A 25,448-nucleotide genomic window follows, 5' to 3' on the forward strand; every position below is an offset into this window, starting at 1 on the left:
GGCCCGAGTCTGAAGTTCTGTAAAGGTTGCTTTCAGTACAGACTCTCTGCTTTGAGACACATTTCTGCATATTCAGATATGTGTGTCTGTGGCTTAGGGTTATGTGTGTGTTGGGGGAAGAGGTGTGAAATTGAACAGATGTTCCCCTCCACCAGCTGACATCCATTCCCATCCTCCCATCACGTCATAATGCTTAGCTACTGCTGTGGTTTCATGGACCAGCAACTGCAGGCAGGAAGTTATGGGAGTCTGTTGGAGTCTTGTGGGGCTCGCTCCTGGTGTTCTGGACTTCATTTATTTGTGTAATTAAACCAGCAAAGCGTTGAGCGTTCCACAGAATCAAAGTTTATCTGCAGCAGAGGTAGGATTTCATTTAGATGAAAGAAATAAAAACACATTTGGATCTTGAGTGCCACGTTTTATTGAGAGTGCTACTGCATTTTTGTTTTCATTAATGTCAGTTTGGAAAATCATCAAAGGTGAAAAAAATAACTAAATAAAATGAACCTCTTTTTCATCTTGCTCTTTTCTCCCCAGCTCTTTTCCATCCCACCCAAATGCTTTTCTCACCAGCATGTCACCTGTGCTTTTGTTTATTATTCAGAACTTCCTGGGAAACTCTGCATTCAAAGGCGAGGGTTAGACACCTTTGTTTTGTCACTCACTGTCAAGCTGCTAAGTATAGTTTCTCCATTTGAATCCTCATGAATAGACACCAAAGTCATATTCTTCTAGCGCTTATTGCTTCTATTACTCATATGAAAGGGTGCCTGTGACCACCTGTCAACCTCTCAAGTGTCAATAGAGGAAGAGGAACACTCAAATCCCTAATGAGATTAGAATGGGCAGATGCCAGCCCCAGAAAGCTGGGCTGGATTGATATGGAAGAGCTACATAGGCAAGCGCTTTGTTGCTCGTCCTCTGTGGTTGTCGATTTGATCATGACTAGAGCCCAGTCAATCGAGAAAACAGCCCAAAGAGTTGATGTACTATACTGTAAACAGAGAGCCACACCAGAACACCGCCGAACCACGCATTGATTATAATATTTAATCATGTTCTACAGGAAAGCCTTCCAGTGAACGTTCCATAGCCGCAGCAGTCTACGGGAGGGGAATTGATCTGCAAACATGTTTTCAATGTGCCTGTCTCTCTCATTGTGAGGCTGAGCAGCGCTCTGCACAGGGGTGCCTTGTCTGGCCTTACAATGCCCAGTGCACTGGAGCTAATTCAACATTTAACTGACCACTGTTTTCCCCTATCACTGGGAGGAGGCGTGTTGTTTCTCCATGCGTTTGGCGTGTGGCAGGCGGCAAAACCCAAAGCAGAGAATGCTAATGCTAATTGTGAGTCATCCGCAGTTCACCTTTGCACCAGCCCCGAGGACATGTGAGAGATTGGCCCTGAAAAAGCATCTCCCCTTGTCATCCCTGCGTAGAGTGATACCACTTGGGCCCCATTTCTCACTAGCCTCTTTTCACAGGCACACATTAAGTTGTTTTACCTGCAGCGTCGTTTTCTTCACGGCAGTGGAAGAGAAATGATACACAGGCTGCGACAAAATGAAATACATCTCTCACACCCCGTGACTGACAGCAAGAAACCCATTTAAATGCATTGGAAATATGCAGGGCGATTGTGGTCGCTCGAATCCATTGGTTTCTTTCTCCACGTAGGGGTTACCGCCTCGGATACACAAAGAGGGCCAGTGTTTTGAACAAACAGGAGCTGGTTGCCTTCTCTGTAAATGCTTTAATCTGTGCAAAAGTACAAAAGGGAAATACTGCTGTCTTCCTGCATTGTTTGCTTTAAAAGTGGCAGCAAACAGCAACCGCTAATGCGGTTGAAGTACAGTCTGGCTTGAAGGAGGATGGGGAAAAAAGTCTTAAAATTCAGAAAAAGCTTCTGAGTTATTCATGTTGTTGTCTGAGTGGGTGGAATTCTTCCATCTTAGCAGTGGCTTCCCCTTAAGTCAAATCTAATGGGGATTTTGGATGGCCCGTGGTGAGGGAAGACATAGATAGCGCTGCTGTGTTTTCAGAGTCCAAAGGGTACATCTATAAGATAATAACAATCTCGGGAGAGCAAGGGATTCACTTGAGAAGGATGAGTCAAGAAGACAAGAAGGCTTTATCAAGCCAACAGAGAACATTAAGCTTTATCGTGAGGCAGCTGAGGCTGTTAAAGAATGTAATATACATACATTAAGTAAATTAATTTCGAGACCAGTCTGGGCTATGAAAAATGTGTTAACAATCCTAATGATAGCAAGTGTTTGGACGGTAGCTTCTCAGTGATAATGAATAATAGATGTGCCCATCTTCGCCAGTCATGTATTCAGTCAGTCATCCAGCCTGTACTGTAGGTGATTGTACTTCTACTGTGTGATTGGCTGAGAGCACTTAACTTGATCAATCAACACTTTAGCCTAAACTCAGTGGCAGAAAATAACCTTTAGAAGGTTCCTACTCACCCAGACTCAGTAGCACCTAGCTACTTCGGAAAGTATTCAGACCCCTTGACGTTTTCCACATTTTGCTACGTTACAGCCTTATTCTCAAATTGAATAAATTGTTTTTTTTCCCTCATCAATCTACACACAATACCCCATAATGACAAAGCAATGTATAAATAAATAAATAAATAAATAAATAACTGAAATATCACATTTACGTAAGTATTCAGACCCTTTACTCAGTACTTTGTTGAAGCACCTTTGGCAGCGATTACAGCCTCGAGTCTTGGGTATTTACATTTTAGTCATTTAGCAGACGCTCTTATCCAGAGCGACTTACAGTTAGTGAGTGCATACATTTTTCATACTAAGCTTGTATGATGCTACAAGCTTGGCACACCTGTATTCTTCTCTTCAGATCCGCTCAGGCTCTGTCAGGTTGAATGGGGAGCGTCGCTGCACAGCTATTTTCAGGTCTCTCCAGAGATGTTCAATCGGGTTCAAGTCCGGGCTCTGGCTGGGCCACTCAAGGACATTCAGAGACTTGTCCCGAAACCACTCCTGCATTGTCTTGGCTTTGTGCTTAGGGTCATTGTCCTGTTGGAAGGTGAACCTTCGCCCCAGTCTGAGGTCCTGAGTGCTCTGGAGCAGGTTTTCATCAAGGATCTATCTGTACTTTGTTCCGTTCATCTTTCCCTCAATCCTGACTAGTCTCCCAGTCCCTGCCGCTGAAAAACATCCCCACAGCATGATATTGCCACTACCATGCTTCACCATAGGGATGGTGCCAGGTTTCCTCCAGACGTGACGTTTGTTTCTCATGGTCTGAGTACTTTAGGTGCCTTTTGGCAAACTCCCAGCTTGCTGTCATGTGCCTTTTACTGAGGAGTGGCTTCCGTCTGGCCACTCTACCATAAAGGCCTGATTGGTGGAATGCTGCAGAGATGGTTGTCTTTCTGAAAGGTTCTCCCATCTCCACAGAGAAACTCTGGAGCTCTGTCAAAGTGACCATCAGGTTCTTGGTCACCTCCCTGACCAAGGCCCTTCTCCCCCGATTGCTCAGTTTGGCCGGGCGGCCAGCTCTAGGAAGGGTCTTGGTGGTTCCAAACTTCTTCCATTTAAGATTGATGGAGGCCACTGTGTTCTTGGGGACCTTCAATGCTGCAGAATGTTTTTGGTACCCTTCCCCAGACCTGTACCTTGACACAATCCTGTCTCTGAGCTCTATGGACAATTCCTTCGACCTTATGGCTTGGTTTATGCTCTGACATGCACTGCCAACTGTGGGACCTTATATAGACAGGTGTGTGCCTTTCCAAATCATGTCCAATCAATTGAATTTACCACAGGTGGACTCCAATGAAGTTGTAAAAACATCTCAAGAATGATCAATGGAAACAGGATGCACCTGAGCTCAATTTCGAGTCTCATAGCAAAGGGTCTGAATACTTATGTAAATAAGTTTTTTTTCTTCTGTTTTTTTTATATATACATTTGCAAGAAAATCTAAAAACCTGTTTTCGCTTTGTCATTATGGGGTATTGTGTGTATATTGATAAGGAAATGTTTTTATTTAATCAATTTTAGAATAAGGCTGTAACGTAACAAAATGTGGAAAAAGGGAAGGGGTATGAATACTTTCCGAATGCACTGTATTACTGTTAGTGGCAATACAGTATATTGCCAGATTGAGACACGCAAACCAGAATAGACCAGAATAATTTGCTATATTGGTCTGTAATTACATTTGGAGTGTAATAATTTAATATTAGTCGTAGCTCATACATGTAGGATGAGAAGTAGGGGAATGAGCTTAAAGGTATCTGCTCTATAAACTGTGAATGTGGGAGTCTAAAGCCTTACCCAGAATGCAAAGAGAAGAACACTTACGTTTTTCTCAGACTTTAACATAAGCGGCTAAATCTAACACAATCACAGTTAGACATTTTGATTCCATTTGTTGGAAAAACACAAAATATGCAAGTATAGGGCAACCATCTAATTTTTATGTAAATAATACTCCCTCTGTCTGCGTCACAAGATAAGTGACAATACTATAGACCACACAGCTCTGGGAAGCTTCTGGAATGTGTCCTTGGGCACGCCTGGGGCCCTTTCATTCATCTGGGAGACCTACACCACTTAATTCCCCTCCTACATGCTGAATGACATCGATGTAAACATGTTTGCTTCTCCTCCCACATCTTGCAAGGCGAAGGGTTGCCTGTGGAACTCAGAGATGCTGAGATGAGCCTCAACGTGATAAAACCTGATGAGTTTTGTGTTTTTTTGCCATTTGATTTGTGGCCAAGGAATATGGCATGGAAATCCTTGGGAATAAAATCATGACACTGATGAACATTCATAATATATCCTCCAGTGTGAGTTTTTACCACATTATCGGGTAGAATAATAATTCCTTATCATTCTTTTTTTCATTATTTGAATAATCTAAAATAATTTGATTTGAGCTTTTTTAAAGCCACACCTATTTCCAGTATTTTCTTTCCTCACTAAAATATATTGTTTTGTAAACGTACATCCACTCATCGCTTGCTGAATGACCATTTTCCAAGCCATTCCCCATCCAACTCCTGCATGAGGGCGGCAGGTAGCCTAGTAGTTAGAGCGTTGGGCCAGTAACCGAAAGGTCGCTGGTTAGAATACCTGAGCCGACAAGGTGAAAAATCGGTTGATGTGCCCTTGAGCAAGGCATTGAACCCTAATTTGCTCTGGAGGTGCCATACTACTATGTCTGACCCTGTAAACACATTTCACTGCACCTATCCGGTGCATGTGACAATACAACATCTTTTTTTTTTTTGTATGTTGTTCAGGCTCTCCACCTGGCAAACGCTCTCCACGATGGCTTTATCAAACATGGCTACGCCGGTGGATGCTTCATTAGCCTGTGGCCTGAATGCTGAAGCCGTCCAGCTGCCATCACGACGCAGGCTACTAGGCTGGGTAATCAGCTCTGGACGCTCTGCCTCGCCTCAGAGGACCCAGCCACTCGCTGGCTGGCGCCTCATACACAACAGTCTTCCATTAATAATGCAGCACGGGAGAAGGGCTGACAGCAGCCTTTGCAGCCTCTCAAACTAGTTCAAACGCAAGCGCCGGCAACACGGAGAATAGGTGCCGGTGTCAGACACCTCGGAGAAGGCACGCCAGGATAATTGCGAGGCTCTACTTCTCTCTCCTGGTAGAAACATTTCTCTTTGTAATTACTTTGGAAACAAGTAAAGTTAAAGGTGTTGGGGGTCACGTAAAGGGAGAGCGAGGCCCCCCTGGAGGATTAGGTGTCGCGTTGATGATAAATCCAATTCCCAGCGTTCTCAGGGGAAGATTAGGCTGATCAGCCTAGTGCCTGAGATCCCTGCTCCTGACTTCAATATGTACCCTGTCAGGGTCTCCATTCAAAGCCCCGGCAACGAAACGTACATTTACATCAAAAGGAAACCTTCATCGATCTAGGCACAGCACCTAGAAAATAATGGTCGCTTCTCATATCTCTCAGATACTGATCGGCGAGTGGCACCTTTGGGCTGTCTTGATGTTGGAAATGGGGCTATATTTATTCATAGTTTTTCTTATCACCTAAAGTGAATAGGGGAACAAAGCAGAGGTACAGAGGTACAGAGGTACTAACCAGTGGCAGTTTAAGGATGAGAATCTAGGCTCATAGACACACCGTTTTGAGATGTAGTCAGCAGCAATGAAGAGATCCAATATTCCAGCCAGGACTGAACTGATCCCAGGACTGTTGACCGTAGCTGCCAGAGGAGGATACAGGGGCCTGGTTCCAAATGAGAGGTGATTTGTCATATTGTTATTCACCACCCCACCACACAACCTCCAGATTCTCAGCTGTATTCTGCACCTGGAACATGAATTATTATGGAACACTGGTTGTTACCTTTTTTAGAGATCCGTTCAACATGATATTTAAAATGACTGTACGTATAGACGACTGAAGTTGGGCATTTTCAAAAGGAGATCCAGACTTATTTTCAAAATAAAATCAAGGTTTTGACTATAAGGGGGTTAACCTAATATCGGAATTCTTAGACCCGGTATCTCCCATTAATGTTGGTAGAGAGATATGTCCGTTTTACTGTGTGGACAGTGTGCCAGCTGTTATTGTAGTATTTGATTTTGGTCAAACGTTGCTAATTGCCTTCTCACACTGAAATAGTAGAGAGAACAAAGTAGTTAGAAGTCACCGGTTCTAGGAGTTTCTAAAATAACAATATTTTACCCTGTGAAGTCCTTGTCTCTCTGCCACAGTTTCCCCTCCTGTTGACACATAAAGCACAGTACTGTCATGGTGATTAACGGCTCTCTTTGCCCTGGACTCGGCGGTAGAAGTGCTTTAAATTGCGCTCCCGAATCCATCATAGAGCTGTTTGAGAGTTCTCTGAACCCCAAGTTCACCTTCAAACTACTGTCCCTCACATCACCATCCCACACTGTCCCTCAGAGGATCAACACACCCCCACAGCTGCTCCTGTACACACTGACACCACCAACGCACACACACACACACATCGCACATTCGCATTGCACACACACACGTGCTCTCTCACACACACACACCATCAGAACAGTCACAGCTCCTACACACACAGTCCCTCAAATCGCCAACCCATGTCATGACTATTACACAGTCATTTCTCAATCCCACTCTCACGTCTCCCACACGCACACACACACACACACCAACTCTTTCATCACTGATTCACTTTTCACTTCTGAAATGCACCTTCACCTTCCCAACATACAATGTCTCGCAAATTACATAGGCTACACAAAGAACTGCCAGTTATGTGATTCACCAGACACCTGTGTTTCAGGATTTTTATATTGTATCTGTGCTGAGGTATATTTTTCTGTCTGCAACTCATGATTGAAAAAAGTGAAATTAAACAGAATCTTTGTGCTCAAACCTCAGGGGTATTCCAACCCAAAATAGCTAGCTAAAATGAAATATCACATTGTCTACGGGGAGGGAAAGCATGGATTGGTGCCATTGGTTGAATAATGGCCAGGTACGACTCCAACACCATCATTAAGTTTGCCGATGACACAACAGTGGTAGACCTGAACAACGACGAGACAGCCTATAGGGAGGAGGACAGAGACCTGGCCGTGTGGTGCCAGGACAACAACCTCTCCCTCAACGTGATCAAGACAAAGGAGATGATTGTGGACTACAGGGGAAAAGAAGAGGACCGAGCACGCCCCCATTCTCTGTAGTGGAGCAGGTTGAGAGATTCAAGTTCCTTGGTGTCCACATCACCAACAAACTAACATGGTCCAAGCACACCAAGACAGTCGTGTCCTCCACGACAAAACCTATTCCCCCTAAGGAGACTGAAAAGATTTGGCATGGGTCCTCGGATCCTCAAAAGGTTCTACAGCTCCACCATCGAGAGCCACTGCCTGGTATGGCAACTGCTCGGCCTCCGACCGCAAGGCACTACAGAGGGTAGTGCGTACGGTCCAGTACATCACTGGGGCCAAGCTTCCTGCCATCCAGGACCTCTATACCAGGCGGTGTCAGAGGAAGGCCCTAAAAATTGTCAAACACTCCAGCCACCCTAGTCATAGACTTTTCTCTCTGCTACCGCACGGCAAGTGGTACCGGAGCGCCAAGTCTAGGTCCAAGAGGCTTCTAAACAGCTTCTACCCCCCCCCCCCCCCCTTTTACGCTGCTGCTACTCTCTGTTTATTGTCTATGCATAGTCACTTTAATAACTCTACCTACATGTACATATTACCTCAATTACCTCGACTAACTGGTGCCCTCGCCCATTGACTCAGTACCGGTACCCCCTGTATATAGCCTCGCTATTGTTATTTTTACTGCTGCTCTTTAATTATTTGTTACTTTTATTTCCTTTAGGTATTCTTTCTTAAAACTGCGTTGTTGGTTAAGGGCTTGTAAGTAAGCCCTTATACAATTAGATTTTATTTGAGAATGTATTCTGTTACAGTACAATTCAAATAATTCGAATCAATGTATAGAAGCATCCTGTTGCAGCTTCGCATGCTTGAGATATCGGGAGTGCGAGACCTTCGGACTATAAGGTTCTATCTGACATTCTTTGTCAAAAATGAGTTAGTCACATATAATTGATCTTTAGATGGTTCTACATATATGTATGGTTAGATTTTTGAAAAATTATATCTGCATAAACTCATTTGACTTTGACGTTATAAGGTTCTATCAGCAATCCAATCAGAAGCCTGAACAAATACAGACGGACGAATCAGAACACGTCTTTGCCATCTCTAAGTATGGTCTAGGCTAGTCTAGCCACCAATAATGGGACACAAGCAAAAGACAACACTGTCAGAAATCTTAAAAGTAAATAATGTTGTCACATCGTTGTTCAGTGATGACAGTAATTTGTCTCATGATCATAATACATTTCTTAATGTATTTGATGAAGTGTTCTGACTCTATCTTGGTAAAATAGTGTTGTGTTATTATATCATTTATGTATTCAAATAGCTACAGTTTTCTTAAAACTGAACATGTCTAATTCAGAAGTCTAATTCAGAAGTGTCAGATACAACCTTATGGCTGAACCCAGATTGATTTACAAATGTCTCAGGGTTTTGATGCTATGTACTTTAGGTACCTTTAAGGTGAGGACCTTAATGGGTTATGAAAGAAGAATTCACTACAAAACACTTCTGGGATGTGAAAACTTTGATGCTTTGCGCAGATAGAACCTTATAGTCCCAAGTTCAGGAGTGTAATCTAGGCCTACTTTTAACATAATAACAGACAATGCTTCAACTCTTCAACCCAACATCTATAAACACTGTAATGTCTTGCAATTCTTCACATTCACAAACTGAATTTCTTGCTAACATGATTATTACCCAATCTCAAATTCAGAGAAATTCTTCTCTTGTGGGAGGTCATGTGTATGCTATCTATTATTAAGATACATTGGTTTTAAAAGTTGCACTTCTGTAAATAACCTTTCAGATATGGTTTAGACGCATGTCTGACACAATTCGTTATCTGGATGTAACAACAGTTACCCAAAGCAATTCAAACACCAGCGGCCTGTCTCAATTGATTACTATGTTGGTTCCAGACCTGGTTCACCTTGTTGTTGATGCATATGGTGTAGTGGTGTCTGCCAGAAACCTCCTGGGTTGTGTCTGTAATGTATGGTCCATGGCTACACCACTCCAGAGCCAGAGCTAGCGAGACAATGGTGGGCGAATCCTCAGTGTCTTCACCCTCCAAGTGCGTTTAGGTTTAAGGAGTGAACAAGGTTCTTATAAGAGGCGACAAAAGCATGTGGCCAGCACAAAGCGATTACCAGTTTCCCCGTCACTTTAAAGTGATATGCTGCATGTTCCACAGTCAATTCCCAGCTACCTGTGACAGCAAGAAATTGGCAACGCTGAGGCTCACAAAATGGGTTTTTCACTTGAAGTGAGCGAGTGCTTCAAAGCCAGCCATCAACTGAAATAAAAATCAGCAACTTCAGAGTAATTTAACTGGTTGCTCTCTCAGTAATCATCTGGGTGACTGGTAGGTTTGTCGTGAGGCAATCTGTTGTAGTGTGTTGGGTGGCAACTTGGGGAAAATCTGTCCTGAAAAACTCACTTCCTCCTTGTCTAACTTGCAGGAAGACAGATTTCCACCCAGACATTTTTTACTGCGAGCGTCGACACCTTTGTGATTAATTATTGGCCTGATGAAAATTACATTTATTCCATTGTGTGTATTATTTTGTGGCAGCCATGCATTTCACAGCATTATTAATATTCCTTGTGCTTTCCACTCTTTCATAGTGAGAGAAAGCGTGAATCCGAGCATGGAAAACCACTTTTTCTTGCAGTCACACATCAGGACCGTCTTGACATTATTTTTATTTTATTTTTTTATCTCATGGAACAGTTCCACACCACCCCTTCCGTTGCCCTCCTCAGACAGAAAACAATTAATGGAATATCTGTAAGCTCGTATATACCGTTGCTGAAATGGTGGGGGTATATAATGTACAGATGGATGGATCATTCAATACCAACAACGCTCATTATTCCTCCCAATCTATCCATCTTTCAGATATGGAGATGAGGCATTTTGAGGGATGCCAGATGTGTCCATTAAACGTAGACTGTAAAACACACAGTCTACACAGCCAGCCTTTAGTTTAGTACAAATCTTAGCTCTCGGTTTCTCCACTTTTTCATACAAGCCATCTTTCTTTGTTCATGTCACTTCGTCAAGGCTGCGATGAGTGACTTTAATCATATATACTCAAAGGAATGTCGTACTTTACAAATCATCACTTTAACTGACAGTGTTTAGTTTTTTACGTACCTGAGATATTGTTTCATGTTTTTCAGTTAAATATATAGCCTGTAACAAAACTTAAATGCTTTGAATATGGAAAGTGTATAATCATAGCACTTATAACTTAATCATAAAGTAACCTTAATAACTCAGGATGTAGAGCTCTGCATAAACCATGTAACCATTAGGCTAATGTACGCATGTTCAATTAATTCATGCACGCACGCACAATTATGGAGATATTGGGAGCGCTATAACATTTAGTGTATTAATATTCCTTTACTTATCAAGGTAGCTCTCTGCCTGGGACCTACAGTGGCTTGTGAAAATATTCACCCCCCTTGGCATTTTTCCTATTTTGTTGCCTTACAACCTGGAATTATTATTGATTTTTGGGGGGTTTGTATCATTTGATTTACACAACATGCCTACCACTTTGAAGATGCAAAATATTTTTTATTGTGAAACAAACAAGAAATAAGACAAAAAAACAGAAAACTTGAGCGTGCATAACTATTCACCCCACACCCAAAGTCAATACTTAGTAGAGTCACCTTTTGCAGAAATTACAGCTGCAAGTCTCTTGGGGTATGTCTCTATAAGCTTGGCACATCTAGCCACTGGGATTTTTGCCCATTCTTCAAGGCAAAACTGCTCCAGCTCCTTCAAGTAGGATGGGTTCCGATGGTGTACAGCAATCTTTAAGTCATACCACAGATTCTCAATTGGATTGAGGTCTGGGCTTTGACTAGGCCATTCCAATATATTTAAATGTTTCCCCTTAAACCACTCGAGTATTGCTTTAGCAGTATCCTTAGGGTCATTGTCCTGCTGGAAGGTGAACCTCAGTCCCAGTCTCAAATCTCTGGAAGACTGAAACAGGTTTCCCTCAAGAATTTCCCTGTATTTAGCGCCATCCATCATTCCTTCAATTCTGACCAGTTTCCCAGTCCCTGCCGATGGAAAAACATCCCCACAGCATGATGCTGCCACCACCGTGCTTCACTTAAGCAATGGCTTTTTTCCAGCCACTCTTCCAGCTCTGTGGAGTGTACAGCTTAAAGTGGTCCTATGGACAGATACTCCAATCTCCGCTGTGGAGCTTTGCAGCACCTTCAGGGTTATATTTGGTCTCTTTGTTGCCTCTCTGATTAATGCCCTCCTTGCCTGCTCTGTGAGTTTTGGTGGGCGGCCCTCTCTTGGCAGGTTTGTTGTGGTGCCATATTCTTTAAAAAAAATGTATAATGGATTTAATGGTGCTCCGTGGGATGTTCAAAGTTTCTGATATTTTTCTATAACCCAATCCTGATCTGTACTTCTCCACAACTTTGTCCCTGACCTGTTTGGAGAGCTCCTTGGTCTTCATGGTGCCGCTTGCTTGGTGGTGCCCCTTGCTTAGTGGTGTTGCAGACTCTGGGGCCTTTCAGAACAGGTGTATATATACATTTACATTTACGTTATTTAGCAGACGCTCTTATCCAGAGCGACTTACAGGAGCAATTAGGGTTAAGTGCCTTGCTTAAGGGCACAGACAGATTTTTCACCTAGTAGCGACCTTTCGGTTACTGGCACAACGCTCTTACCCACTAAGCTACCTGCCGCCCCCCCTATATACTGAGATCATGTGACAGATCATGTGACACTTAGATTGCACACAGGTGGACTTTATTTAACTAATTATGTGACTTCTGAAGGTAATTGGTTGCACCAGATCTTATTTAGGGGCTTCATAGCAACGGGGGTGAATACATATGCACGCACCACTTTTGTGTATGTCCATTACATGAAATCCAAATAAAAATCAATTTAAATTACAGGTTGTAATGCAACAAAATAGGAAAAACGCCAAGGGGGATGAATACTTTTGCAAGGCACTGTAAAGACCACTACATTAGCAGAACACAAATAAATGACACTGTTGTCGGGCAGAGCAGACTACTGTGTCTTGTTGCTATTGACTAGGTAACAAACAATCCAACCTTGTACTGCATGTTTTACTGCTGGTGTCATGACTGTGTACAGTAAGGATATTTATCACGAATGAAACTTAGCGGACCTTCAAACTTGAGAACTGCTGTGCACTTCTCTTGGGCTTTGACTGGCAGAGCTGAGAGTAGAGCGAAACCTTGGCTATTGTTCCAAGTCCAGACTGGGAGGAGCATTTTATTTGGATTACACTCGATGGGGGTATTTCCACTTGTGGACCAAGATGATGGACAGGATGAAACAACCACTTTATTTTATTTTATTTTTTACAGCTGACACAGACGGACCAAACAGCAACCCCAAGGTTGAAAGTAGTGGTCGCTTTAGATATTAAAGATGCACTATGCTGGAATCTCTCCGCCATTTCCTGGTTGCTAAAATTCTAATAGTTAGCCTAATTTCAGTTTATGTGACAAAACAACCAAGTATAGTGTAGAGAATCATTGTACCATCTAAACCGTTGTGAAATATATTTTCCATAACCAAAAATATTGTATTTCAGCTGTTTGAAGCTGGTGTACAAAACCGAAAGTACGAAAGTTAAGAACAGGAAGCATAGAAATAGCACACATAATACAGATCTACCGCTTCTTAGATTTGCTTTCAATGAGAATGACAGATCTATAACTAACATGTCTATGTGAATTTGGTCAGATCGCCCAAAAAGTTACATATTGCAGCTTTAAAACCTATTTTTATCTTGTATAAGCATATCAATCAATCTTGGAGTGTATTCAGAAAAACGTCACTCAGAATGTGGAGCGGATGGTCATTGTAGTTGTCAACCTCTCAACTTTCCAGACAAGTAATACTGTAAATAAGGAATTTCAACAGTACTACGATTCATACCAAGACTTGAGTGGTGTTCTTATACAAGATGACAGGTGCTTTGTCAAGTCTTGGTAATTAGAGGCATCTATGCCAGGGCAATCTAACCTTTAGCCTTCCCTCAAGGCCACACGCAGTAGAGAGAGCGCTATTGCAAAGGCCTCATAGGGTCCACTGAGAGACCTGTGCTAATAGAGCCACAGCATTACAGCTAGTGATATGTAGAGTGAATACAAATCATTCACAGTAGCATACTCCAGTACCCCTGCTGTCTAGAATCCGTACCTCCTCCTTTACTTTACATTATCTTCCTCACAGTACAGTATTAACATGTCCTCAATTGTTTTTCCCTATGGATCATACAGAGGGCATTGTACAGCAAATTATTTTCTAATGTATATAATTGATTATTTACTGTGAGGGAAGAGGTTGCTCATCTCAGGTTTATCCTCAGCTATGGAGATACAATGTGCAGAGAGAGCAGCTCAGGAGGTTTAATCGAAGCAGGATGCCCTTGCCATACATCCCCCTGACTAGGATTCTCAGTGGACTCATCTATCCCACAGTTGTTATATTCAAGCAATCTTTTCTCACCTTCACAACTGGTTTTGCAAGGCAGATAAACCAACAGTCACTGTACTGTAAGGATAAATCTCAAAATAATAATCTCTACGTTGACTGATTATTCAGACAGTGGTGTATGTGAACCAGGAGAGCAAGAAAAGGTGCATGATGGGAAAACTATTCCAATGTTTTGTGGCTATTTAGAGGCTTTGTAGTGGAAACATGCCCAAAAACAAAGGAGAGGGTCTCAATCTTTCCAGATGCATTTATGTGACAAGCACATAGCGTATTCCTCTGTGGGCTGTTCTGAGTGAATCATGTTGAGCAGAAATTGTCAAGTGTTCCGGGAAAAAGGAATTCAAAGGAGGCACCAAAAGGTGAAAGGAGCATCCTCGTAACCAGCAGCCCCCAATCTTTTTTTTATTTTCTTCTGTCCTCATTTCTCATTTTTCCTCATTGCACAACATGTGTGTTCTGTTGCCACTGTGGATTTATTTACTTGTATAGTTAGTTGTATTTGTAGCATCTAACATAGATGATTTTTCCCGCAGGTTTCACGCTATGGGCTAGATTCAGATCCAGAGGGCATTGGTGTTTTTTTCCCTAATGATATCAATTCCTTTTAAGTCTATAAATTAAAGGAGACTTTTTCTCACCCTCATAATCTTTTAAATGCTTCATTACACTCAGTGGATTTCATAAACAACCTTCAAAAACATCACACTTTCCTTTTGAATCAAACCAAATTATGTGACCCTCACAATAAACTCTGTCAACACAATTTTGCGAGACTAATAATGATTTGTGTTTGATATTGAACTCAAAACCCACTTTGCTCCATTTCGTCTTTTGCGTAGATTCAACAGTATGTCAGTAGTTCCTTGGGTCTATAAAATTACCACAATTTTCTTAATGGCAGACGTGTGAAATTAATTAGTAGGTTGATTGTTATGTACACCAACATGGCTAATTCATTATCTGGTTGTTTATGAACATTAGTCCTCTAAAGACAGACCATTTTTATCTGGCATCCATTGAGGGCCGTCTGCTCTGTACTGTACCTACCAAGAGCTTTTCTATTCCTCCTAGTTTTGAAACGAATGCACTGTTTCCTCTAAGCCATGTCCTTGGAGAATACTGCCACCTTCCCGGAAATACTCTTAACCTGCTACCGAGAATGTATCTGGGGCGAGGAAATGCTGTAAGGGGAAAGATATGACCTGGCTTTGATTTGCCTGCTGCCTTTTTCCTCGGTGTGCCATATGCAAACAGAAAGACTTGTAAAAGGAACAGCCCCCCTCACAAACCGAAGGAGAAGAGGAGTTAGCCCATGATCAGCCGACATAATTCTCCATCCTTTTAATCAAAGCAGTGTTACGGGGGGGGGGGGGGTTTGTCAGGTTTATCGATCGCTTGAGAGAGAGCAGCTGTGATTATGTAAGTGAGCTGGTTGTTTTCAGTGTTTTTTGCATCCTGCCTGTAGAGCAGCTGTGCCTCCCACCATTCCCTCACACCACCTCAGCATGGTTCAGTCCAGTCCGTTCTGCTGGGGGGAAGTATGAAGGGAGTACAGGGGGAGTAGCTGTCTGCCAGAGCCTGGCACGTCTCCCCTCTCATTAGTCTCCCACTCTGCTTCTGCTGCCTGTACTGTGAGCTGTGGGCTTCCCCTACGGTGAACCCTGCAGCATGGCCGTGGCCCAGCTCTGCTCAGAAGCACAGGCATCCGTCAAACCCACCAGACCCCTGTCATCCTGCCTGCCTCACCACCTGCCTGCTGCTCGCCAAAGCAGAGGTTGCTTAGAGACAGGGAGAGAGGGAGGCAGGAGCCTTATAGGGCAGCAGCTTGTTAGTTTGAACAGGAAAAAGGTTTGGCTGGCGCCCTGCATGCGGTGGCCAGGGAGCGTTGGGGCCTGCGGAGGGTTTGTGAAGCACGATGAGTAAACTGATGTGCTCCCACTGTAGTTCTGCTCACCTGACGGGGAGTCCAGGGTGTTTCTGATTGGAGGGCAGAGGGTTCGAATGGGTTCCTATTGGCTGATAAAGGCGTTGGAAAAAGCTTTAATTAAGAGACATGTACAGTATCTCAGATGTCATGAAGTGATGTCATGGCCATTGGGTACTATTAGGGTTTGCCTGTGGAGGGTGGAGTTTTTTTCTCAGAGTAGCAGTGTTGATCTAGGATCAGGTCCCCTCTGTCCATATAATCTTTTTCATGATTAGGCAAAACTTATCCTAGATCAGCATTCTTACTCTGAGACGCTTTACAAATATGGGCCCAGTTATTAAGGTCGTGACCCTCCTAGATTGCTGATAAGCCACCTCTCCTTCAATAGGAAAGGCCAGAGTAGTGACACTACTGCATTTGAGAACCCCTCAGGGTCATCGTGAAACAACTTCTGCTCCCCGACTAATTCATTTTTTGTTTTGAATATACCCGATATACTGTGTCAAGCGGCTGAGATTCAATTTGCATTTACGCCGTAGGTCTGCCAGGTTATATTATGCATTATATCCATTCTCATTGATTCAGACGTCCCATTACATTTATTCATTAAGCAGGCGCTCTAACACAGAGTCGTAGACGTCATACTTCTACACGGCATAATGCTCAGACAGCATGCAACAAGCCGAGGTAAACAAGAGGATACTGATGTACTTTTTAATCAGGAGGAAAACCATCACTGTTCACCTAGATATATTTGTGGTCCTCTGTAGCTCAGTTGGTAGAGCATGGTGCTTGCAACGCCAGGATTGTGGGTTTGATTCATGGGACCACCCATACGTAAAATGAATACACACATGACTGTAAGTCGCATTGGATAAAAACATTTGCTAAAAGGCATATATTATATATTATATGTTTATCAGAAGAGAGAGCAAAGAGGGGAGAACTGGAGAGATAGAAAAGAGCTTAAAGGGATACTTCGGGATTTTGCCTTGCAAAAGTATTCATCCCCCTTGCCGTTTTTGCTATTTTGTTGCATTACAACCTGTAATTTAAATTGATTTTTATTTGGATTTCATGTAATGGACATACACAAAATAGTCCAAATTGGTGAAGTGAAATGAAAAAAAAGACTTGTTTCAAAGAATTCTAAAAAATAAATAATGGAAAAGTGGTGCATGCATATGTATTCACCCCCTTTGCTATGAAACCCCTAAATAAGATCTGGTGCAACCAATTAGCTTCAGAAGTCACATAATTAGTTAGATTGCACACAGGTGGACTTTATTTAAGTGTCTCATGATCTGTCACATGATCTCAGTATATATACACCTGTTATGAAAGGCCCAGAGTCTGCAACACCACTAAGCAAGGGGCACCACCAAGCAAGCGGCACCATGAAGACCAAGGATCTCTCCAAACAGGTCAGGGACAAAGTTGTGGAGAACTACAGATCAGGGTTGGGTTATAGAAAAATATCTGAAACTTTGAACATCCCACGGAGCACCATTAAATCCATTATTAAAAAATGGAAAGAATATGGCACCACAACAAACCTGCCAATAGAGGGCCGCCCACCATAACTCACGGACCAGGCAAGGAGGGCATTAATCAGAGATGCAACAAAGAGACCAAAGATAACCCTGAAGGAGCTGCAAAGCTCCACAGCAGAAATTGGAGTATCTGTCCATAGGACCACTTTAAGCCGTACACTCCACAGAGCTGGGCTTTACGGAAGAGTGGCCAGAAAAAAGCCACTGCTTAAAGAAAAAAATAAGCAAACATTTGGTGTTCGCCAAAAGGCATGTGGGAGACGCCCCAAACATATGGAAGAAGGTACTCTGGTCAGATGAGACTAAAATTGAGCTTTTTGGCCATCAAGGAAAACGCTATGTCTGGGGCAAACCCAACACCTCTCATCACCCCGAGAACACCATCCCCACAGTGAAGCATGGTGGTGGCAGCATCATGCTGTGGGGATGTTTTTCATCGGCAGGGACGGGGAAACTGGTCAGAATTGAAAGAATGATGGATGGCGCTAAATACAGGGATATTCTTGAGGGAAATCTGTTTCAGTCTTCCATAGATTTGAGACTGGAACGGAGGTTCACCTTCCAGCAGGACAATGACCCTAAGCATACTGCTAAAGCAACACTCGAGTGGTTTAAGGGGAAACATTTAAATGTCTTGGAATGGCCTAGTCAAAGCCCAGACCTCAATCCAATTGAGAATATGTGGAATGACTTAAAGATTGCTGTTCACCAGCAGAACCCATCCAACTTGAAGGAGCTGGAGCAGTTTTGCCTTGAAGAATGGGCAAAAATCCCAGTGGCTAGATGTGCCAAGCTTATAGAGACATACCCCAAGAGACTTGCAGCTGCAATTCCTGCAAAAGGTGACTCTACAAAGTATTGACTTTGGGGGGGGTGAATAGTTATGCACGCTCAAGTTTTCTGTTTTTTTGTCTTATTTCTTGTTTGTTTCACAAGAAAAAATATTTTGCATCTTCAAAGTGGTAGGCATGTTGTGTAAATCAAATGATACAAACCCCCCAAAAATCCATTTTAATTCCAGGTTGTAAGGCAACAAAATAGGAAAAAGGCCAAGGGGGGTGAATACTTTCGCAAGCCACCGTAGTTTCACAGTCAGATGAACTCGTGGATACCATTTTTATGTCTGTGTGCAGTTCGAAGGAAGTTGCTAACTAGCTCAATGACTTCCAGTCATTGCGCTAACTCTAGTTAGCCTTGCCTCGCGAAACTACCTCTAACTTCCTTCATACTGGACACAGAGACATACAAATGGTATCTTAGAGTTCATCTGACTCTGGGGAAGAAGATAAAGGGCCTCGTTGCCAAAATCCTGAAGTATCCCTTTAAGTTCTCAGCTAGTCCTCAGAGATGCCTCGGATTAGGAGGAGTAATTTTCATTCCTATAATTAATCTTTCGCTTATCTTTGGTCACTACATATAGTGGTTCCCCTATGTCCAATAGACCTACATAGATTTTAATATTAATTTCATGTGGTTCTGGTGCATAATTGTTTTCAAATCGACCTGATTGGTAACTTGGTAAATTTCCTCTTTTGTCCTTCCAGGTGTTACGTGGACGATAAGGTGTCCAAAGTTGCTTGGCTCAACCGATCCAACATCATCTTCGCTGGGGAGGACAAGTGGTCGCTGGACCCGCGTGTGGACCTGGTGAACAAGGGCCAGCTGGAGTACAGCCTTCGCATCCAGAAAGTGGATGTGTACGACGAGGGCTCCTACACATGCTCCATCCAGACCAAACAGCAGTCCAAGACCTCTAATGTCCATCTCATTGTCCAAGGTAGGCACTAGCACAATTAACCAATCAATCAACCAATAAATCCATCAATCCACATGTTTTATTTATAATGCCCTTTTTACAGTAACAGTTTACAGTAACCTGGCCATTTTTATGTTCTGAACAAACAGAGTAGAACAGCTCAAACCAAGTTTATTCACCCACTGGGTCATACAGCTGCAAAGACAACATAAAAGTCACACAAGCACATCTTTAAACAGTTGAAGTCGGAAGTTTACATACACTTAGGTTGGAGTCATTAAAACTCATTTTTCAACCACTCCACAAATGTCTTCTTAACAAACTATAGTTTTGGCAAGTCGGTTAGGACATCTACTTTGTGGATGACACAAGTAATTTTTCCAACAATTGTTTACCGACAGATTATTTTACTTATAATTCACTGTATCACAATTCCGGTGGGTCAGAAGTTTACATACACTAAGTTAACCGTGCCTTAAACAGCCTGGATCTGGACAGCTGACAGAGAATTCTCTTTAGCTGTCAAGAACTCCTTATCAACTGTCCACACAGTATGGAAGACAGGAGATGTCTGTCTACTTGGCAGAATGTAGATCTGAGGCCCTCGCTGTGAGGTCTTGTTTCTTGCCGTTTCACCTGAAGCAATTTCCAGTAGTTCTTTATCTTGGTACACCTGTGCTGCACATCAAACCTGAAGCTGAAATTCAAGTTAACCCATTAACGTTGATTAGTTTGTGCAATAATGTGTTTGTTTGTGCAATAATAGTTTGTGCAATAATAGTTTGTGCAATAATTGTCTATATTTTGTCTAATAGCACCATTAAAGGCAGCACCACCCCCTTATTTGAAATTAATCTCAGACAAATAGTGATATGATTAGAGGTGGAATATGGAAGATAACCTAAGATAGCATTTTACCACACAAAAGCCACAGGAGAATGTCGTCTGTTCACATAACGATGAACTTAAGACCTGATCTATTAATAGCACTGAAAGGTCAATACATGAATTGATGCTTGTGCCATGTTCTAAGTGGATCTGTTCCAGCAAATTGTTCCCTGTTACCAGAATCCCATTGGGTTCAATTAGACAGCTTGATCATTGGTATTTCTCATATAGTCGTCCTGTCTTTCCATTTACCTGCACATATTTCATGACTGTGACATTTAGAGCTAAACATTGATTCTGTTTTTCGCCCTTTTTTTTACTTTTTTCTCAAGTAGTCCTCAGTCCTAATCTTCAATTGTTATGTGGATATGGGCTAACATTAGCCTGGTCCCAGATCTGTTTGTGCTGTCTTACCAACTCCTATGGTCATTGTTATAACAATGTGACAAAATGACAATATGAGTTGGCAAGACAGCCCAAATGGATAAGGGACCAGCTTACTTTTTCCTGTGTGAAGCATTGTATTAATTTCCTCTCCCCCCATGCTGAAACTATGGCGTCATATTGAAAGCATATCACGTCCCACTGTGTTAGTAATAGTAGATTTCTGATTGGCGAAAGGAGAAAGTCACACCGTTATCACATCATTAAATTATCCAACACACATTTACTGCTGAATCCAGAATTTTTGCACATAGCTTAGTGGGGGGAAATGTCTGACAGATGACGTGAAACTCTGTGTGTGGTCTTCCCTTAAACGACACATAAGAAACTCCAAAAGCAGAGTAAAAAAAGTTAAATGGCTAATAGTCACCCTCATCTTTAATGGTATGAAAATGTTTCCAACAGCAGCAGCCAATGCCACTACCTGCTAGTTAGCTGGCGGAGACCATGTTCATGTAACCGAAGCTGACACAATTTCTGCTAGCAGAGACACCAGTGTAATTGGAAAACAAATGAGTACATTTGCTGTGAATAATAAAGCTATGGACTTGCAGCATGGTTAAAGGCATCGGCGCTCAAAGGCAGGGTCATTGCACATGATACGAATCATAATATGGCGATTTTTCCAGCCCATTCACTTTTGATTTGAATGAAACCCGAGCTAGCCGTTGACGTCGAGCCATTGAAAATCTGTGTGACTATGATACTCCGACACCATTGGTTGACTTTGGTGTTTGCTGAGTATATGAGATAGTGACAGTGTGTATGCTGGTCGTGTGCCAAATGTTTGAGACCATTGAAATCTGTCAATAAAATGTATCCCATGATGGTCTCCTATTGCAGCAGGCAGCAGAAAGCTGGTTTTTGTGCAGCAAACGGCAACACTTTGTCAGCTGATTTTTATCAGGATTGATTTGGTTGCTTTTAAATTAATGTCAGCATTTTTCATTCTTTGTTAAAAAATCTAAATAATTTAAATAAGAGCGCCAAGCTGCAACACAGGGTTCTTAGACCAGCACACAGATCCACAATGCAGTGAATAGATACTGCTATAAACGCCTGCTTCAGGGTTCTCCAACTGGCGGCCCGCGGGCCAAGTGTTCTCAGGTAAAAAAAATCAAATATACTGTGTGTATATATATATATATATATATATATATATATATATATATATATATATATATATATATATATATATATATAGTACCAATCAAAAGTTTGGACACACCTACTCATTCAAAGGTTTTTCTTTATTTTTACTATTTTCTACATTGTAGAATAATAGTGAAGACATCGAAACTATGAAATAACAAATATGGAATCATGTAGTAACCAAAAAAGTGTTAAACAAATCAACATATATTTTATATTAGAGATTCTTCAAATAGCCACCCTTTGCCTTGATGACAGCTTTGCACACTCTTGGCCTTCTCTCAAACAGCTTCAACTGGAATGCTTTTCCAACAGTCTTGAAGGAGTTCCCACATATGCTGAGCACTTGTTGGCTGCTTTTCCTTCACTCTGCCATCTGACTCATCCCAAACCATCTCAATTGGGTTGAGATAGGGGGATTGTGGAGGCCAGGTCATTTGATGCAGCACTCCATCACCCTCCTTCTTGGTAAAATAGCTGTGGTAGCCATGCTGGTTAAGTGTGCCTTGAATTCTAAATAAATCACAGACAGTGTCACCAGCAAAGTACCCCCACACCATAACACCTCCTCCTCCGTGCTACTGTGGGAACTACACATGTGGAGATCATCCGTTCACCCACACCACGTCTCACAAAGACATGGCGGTTGGAACCAAAAATCTCCAATTTGGACTCCAGACCAAAGGACACATTTCCACCGGTCTGATGTCCACCGGTCTGATTTCCACCGGTCTGATTGCTTGTGTTTCTTGGCCCAAACAGGTCTCTTCTTCTTATTGGTGTCCTTTATTAGTGGTTTCTTTGCAGCAATTCGACCATGAAGGCCTGATCCACACAGTCCCCTCTGAACAGTTGATGTTGAGATGTGTCTGTTACTTGAACTCTGTGAAGCATTTATTTGAGATGCAATTTCTGAGGCTGATAACTCTAATGAACTTATGTCTTAACCTCTACGGGATCGGTGTCCCGTATACGGGACGCTTGAGCTAATGTGCGCTAATGTGATTAGCATGACTGTTGTAAGTAATAGCAGACTTTCCAGGATATAGACATATCTTTAATGGGCAGAAAGCTTAAATTATTGTTAATCTAACGGCACTGTACAATTTACAGTAGCTATTACAGTGAAAAAAGACCATGCTATTGTTTGTGGAGAGTGCAGAACAACAAATAACTTATCACGGCAATTGGTTTGATACATTCACCTCTGAAGATAAATAATTTACTTACATTCAGTAATCTTGCTCTGATTTGTCATCCTAAGGGTCCCAGAGATAAAATGTAGCATAGTTTTGTTTGATAAAATCAATTTTTATATTCGAATGTAGGAACTGGGTTTTACAGTTTGAACCCCTGCTGTCTCCACACCCACCCCGCCCGGCCATCTAGATGTGTGGAAGTTAGTGTATAAGCTAATGATCCATAATGTATGACATTCCTGGGAGTGTGTAAACTTAAATTTTGTATTACCATATCATTTTTGTATGTTCTCTATAGTTATGTACTTGAAAATTTATCACTTGACCAATTCGGCACATTTGGGCAGACTTGATACAAACTAGTCCAGTATTGCAATGCTTCACTGAATCAATCTGAAACTTTGCACACACATATTGTGGCCTTTCTCTTGCATTTCAAAGATGATACAAATAATAATAGAAAACACATGTTTTTTTGTTTGTATATCTTTTACCAGATCTAATGTGTTATATTCTCGTACATGAATTTCACATTTCCACAAACTTCAAAGTGTTTCCTTTCAAATGGTATCAGGAATATGCATATCCTTGCTTCAAGTCCTGAGCTACAAGCAGTTAGAATTGGGTATGTCATTTTAGGCGAAAATTGAAAAAAGGGTCCGATCCTTAAGAGGTTAAAGTCATTATGGATTGTCGTCTCACTTTGCTTATTTGAGCTGTTCTTGCCATAATATGGTATATTACCAAATAGGGCTATCTTCTGTATACCCCCCTACCTTGTCACAACACAACTGATTGGCTCAAACGCATTAAGAAGGGAAGAAATTCCACAAATTAACTTTTAAGAAGGCACACCTGTTAAAGAGAAATGCATTCCAGGTGACTACCTCATGAAGCTGGTTGAGAGAATGCCAAGAGTGTGCAAAGCTGTCATCAAGGCAAAGGGTGGCTATTTGAAGAATCTAAAATCTAAAATATATTTGGATTTGTTTAACCGTTTTTTGGTTACTACATGATTCCATATGTGTTATTTCATAGTTTTGATGTCTTCACTATTATTCTACAATGTAAAATATAGAAAAGATAAAGAAAAACCCTTGAATGAGTAGGTGTGTCCAAACTTTTGACTGGTAGTGTATATATTAATTTTCATAAAAGACTGTAAAAACACCAGGAAATCAGCTCCAAGTGATTTTAATTTTGGAAATCTGTTCCCAATTATTCCCACGCTTATGTGATCATATACAAATAATAATAAAAAATAATAATTGATTGGATTTATGTAGTGCTTTTCTACCAAATGAGGTATTCAAAGCACTTCATATAGTAGGGGGAAACTCACCTCATCCACCATCAATGTGTAGCACCCACCTCAGTGATGCACAGCGACCATTTTGTGCCAGAATGCTCACCACACATCAGCTATCAGGTGGAGAGGTGAGGAGTGATACAGTGCATTCGGAAAGTATTCAGACCCCTTGACTTTTTCCACATTTTGTGGAAAAAATTGATTAAATAGTATTTTTTCTGCATCAATCGACACACGAGTAGGTGTGTTCAAACTTTTGACTGGTACTGTAGGTCAGATCCAAGATTTGAACTAATTTGTGTTTGCATCACCGTATGAATTCCATTAGCAACCTCCATCTGGGTTGCCTCAGCTATATTTCAATGCATCAGATTGTCGCTATTTGGCTAAGGATTAGGACGAAGTCCACATACCACATTTTGAGTCAATCAAAGTGGCAGTTAATGAAAGGATTTGATTGACATTGATTTGGTCATAAAAACTGCTCTTGCGCTAACACCAATTCCATGTTCATAATGATAGATAAGTGTAGTTTCATCTCAATCATCATCATAAAGGATCTCCATAGTTATTCCTTTGTCTCTGATCAATACAGAGGTGATCCACAATGGCTTTGTCCACATTTATCCCAGTATCACAATGATGTGGTATTTAATGGCGTGAACCAAGACACTTACTAAGGAGATTGTGAAGGCAGTGTGTCACTCTAAGGAGCAGCGGAGAGGGAGGGGGGGAAGGGGGCGGGTGTAAGCAGTTCTACTTTAAAGTCTGTACAAGGAGGAGGAACTGACCTTTACCTATTATCATGGGACAATCGGAACCTTTCAGTGGTGCTTCAGGAATCCATCTCCCCCACCCACATTTCCTTGCTGAAAAGCTCCTTATTGCCAGGGCCATTGTCAGGCATATTGTGTTACTAGTCTGTGTTTCTGGGGGCGGCTTTAACGCTACAGCTGCCAGGGGGATCGGTGGCTGTTCCCGGCCGCCAACCCACCCCCCTGGAGAAGAATGGCTGTCTTCTTCATGCCCATTATTTT

At 42.0% G+C, this 25,448-nt stretch overlaps 1 protein-coding gene across 1 annotated transcript in view; it reads left to right on the forward strand.

The window, feature by feature from the left end:
- LOC311105665 (limbic system-associated membrane protein-like) overlaps positions 1-25,448 on the forward strand; it is a gene marked incomplete at both ends in the record, with an annotated part of 133,956 nt that overhangs the window by 76,610 nt on the left and 31,898 nt on the right. Inside the window, one exon of the mRNA XM_084147880.1 lies at positions 19,208-19,440. Within this exon, the coding sequence (XP_084004006.1) occupies positions 19,208-19,440 (233 nt within the window). The remainder of the gene's footprint in view (positions 1-19,207; positions 19,441-25,448) is intronic.

The sequence above is a fragment of the Coregonus lavaretus genome, assembly GCF_964263955.1.
Source record: "Coregonus lavaretus genome assembly, chromosome: 30".
Classification (NCBI taxonomy): Eukaryota; Metazoa; Chordata; class Actinopteri; order Salmoniformes; family Salmonidae; genus Coregonus; species Coregonus lavaretus.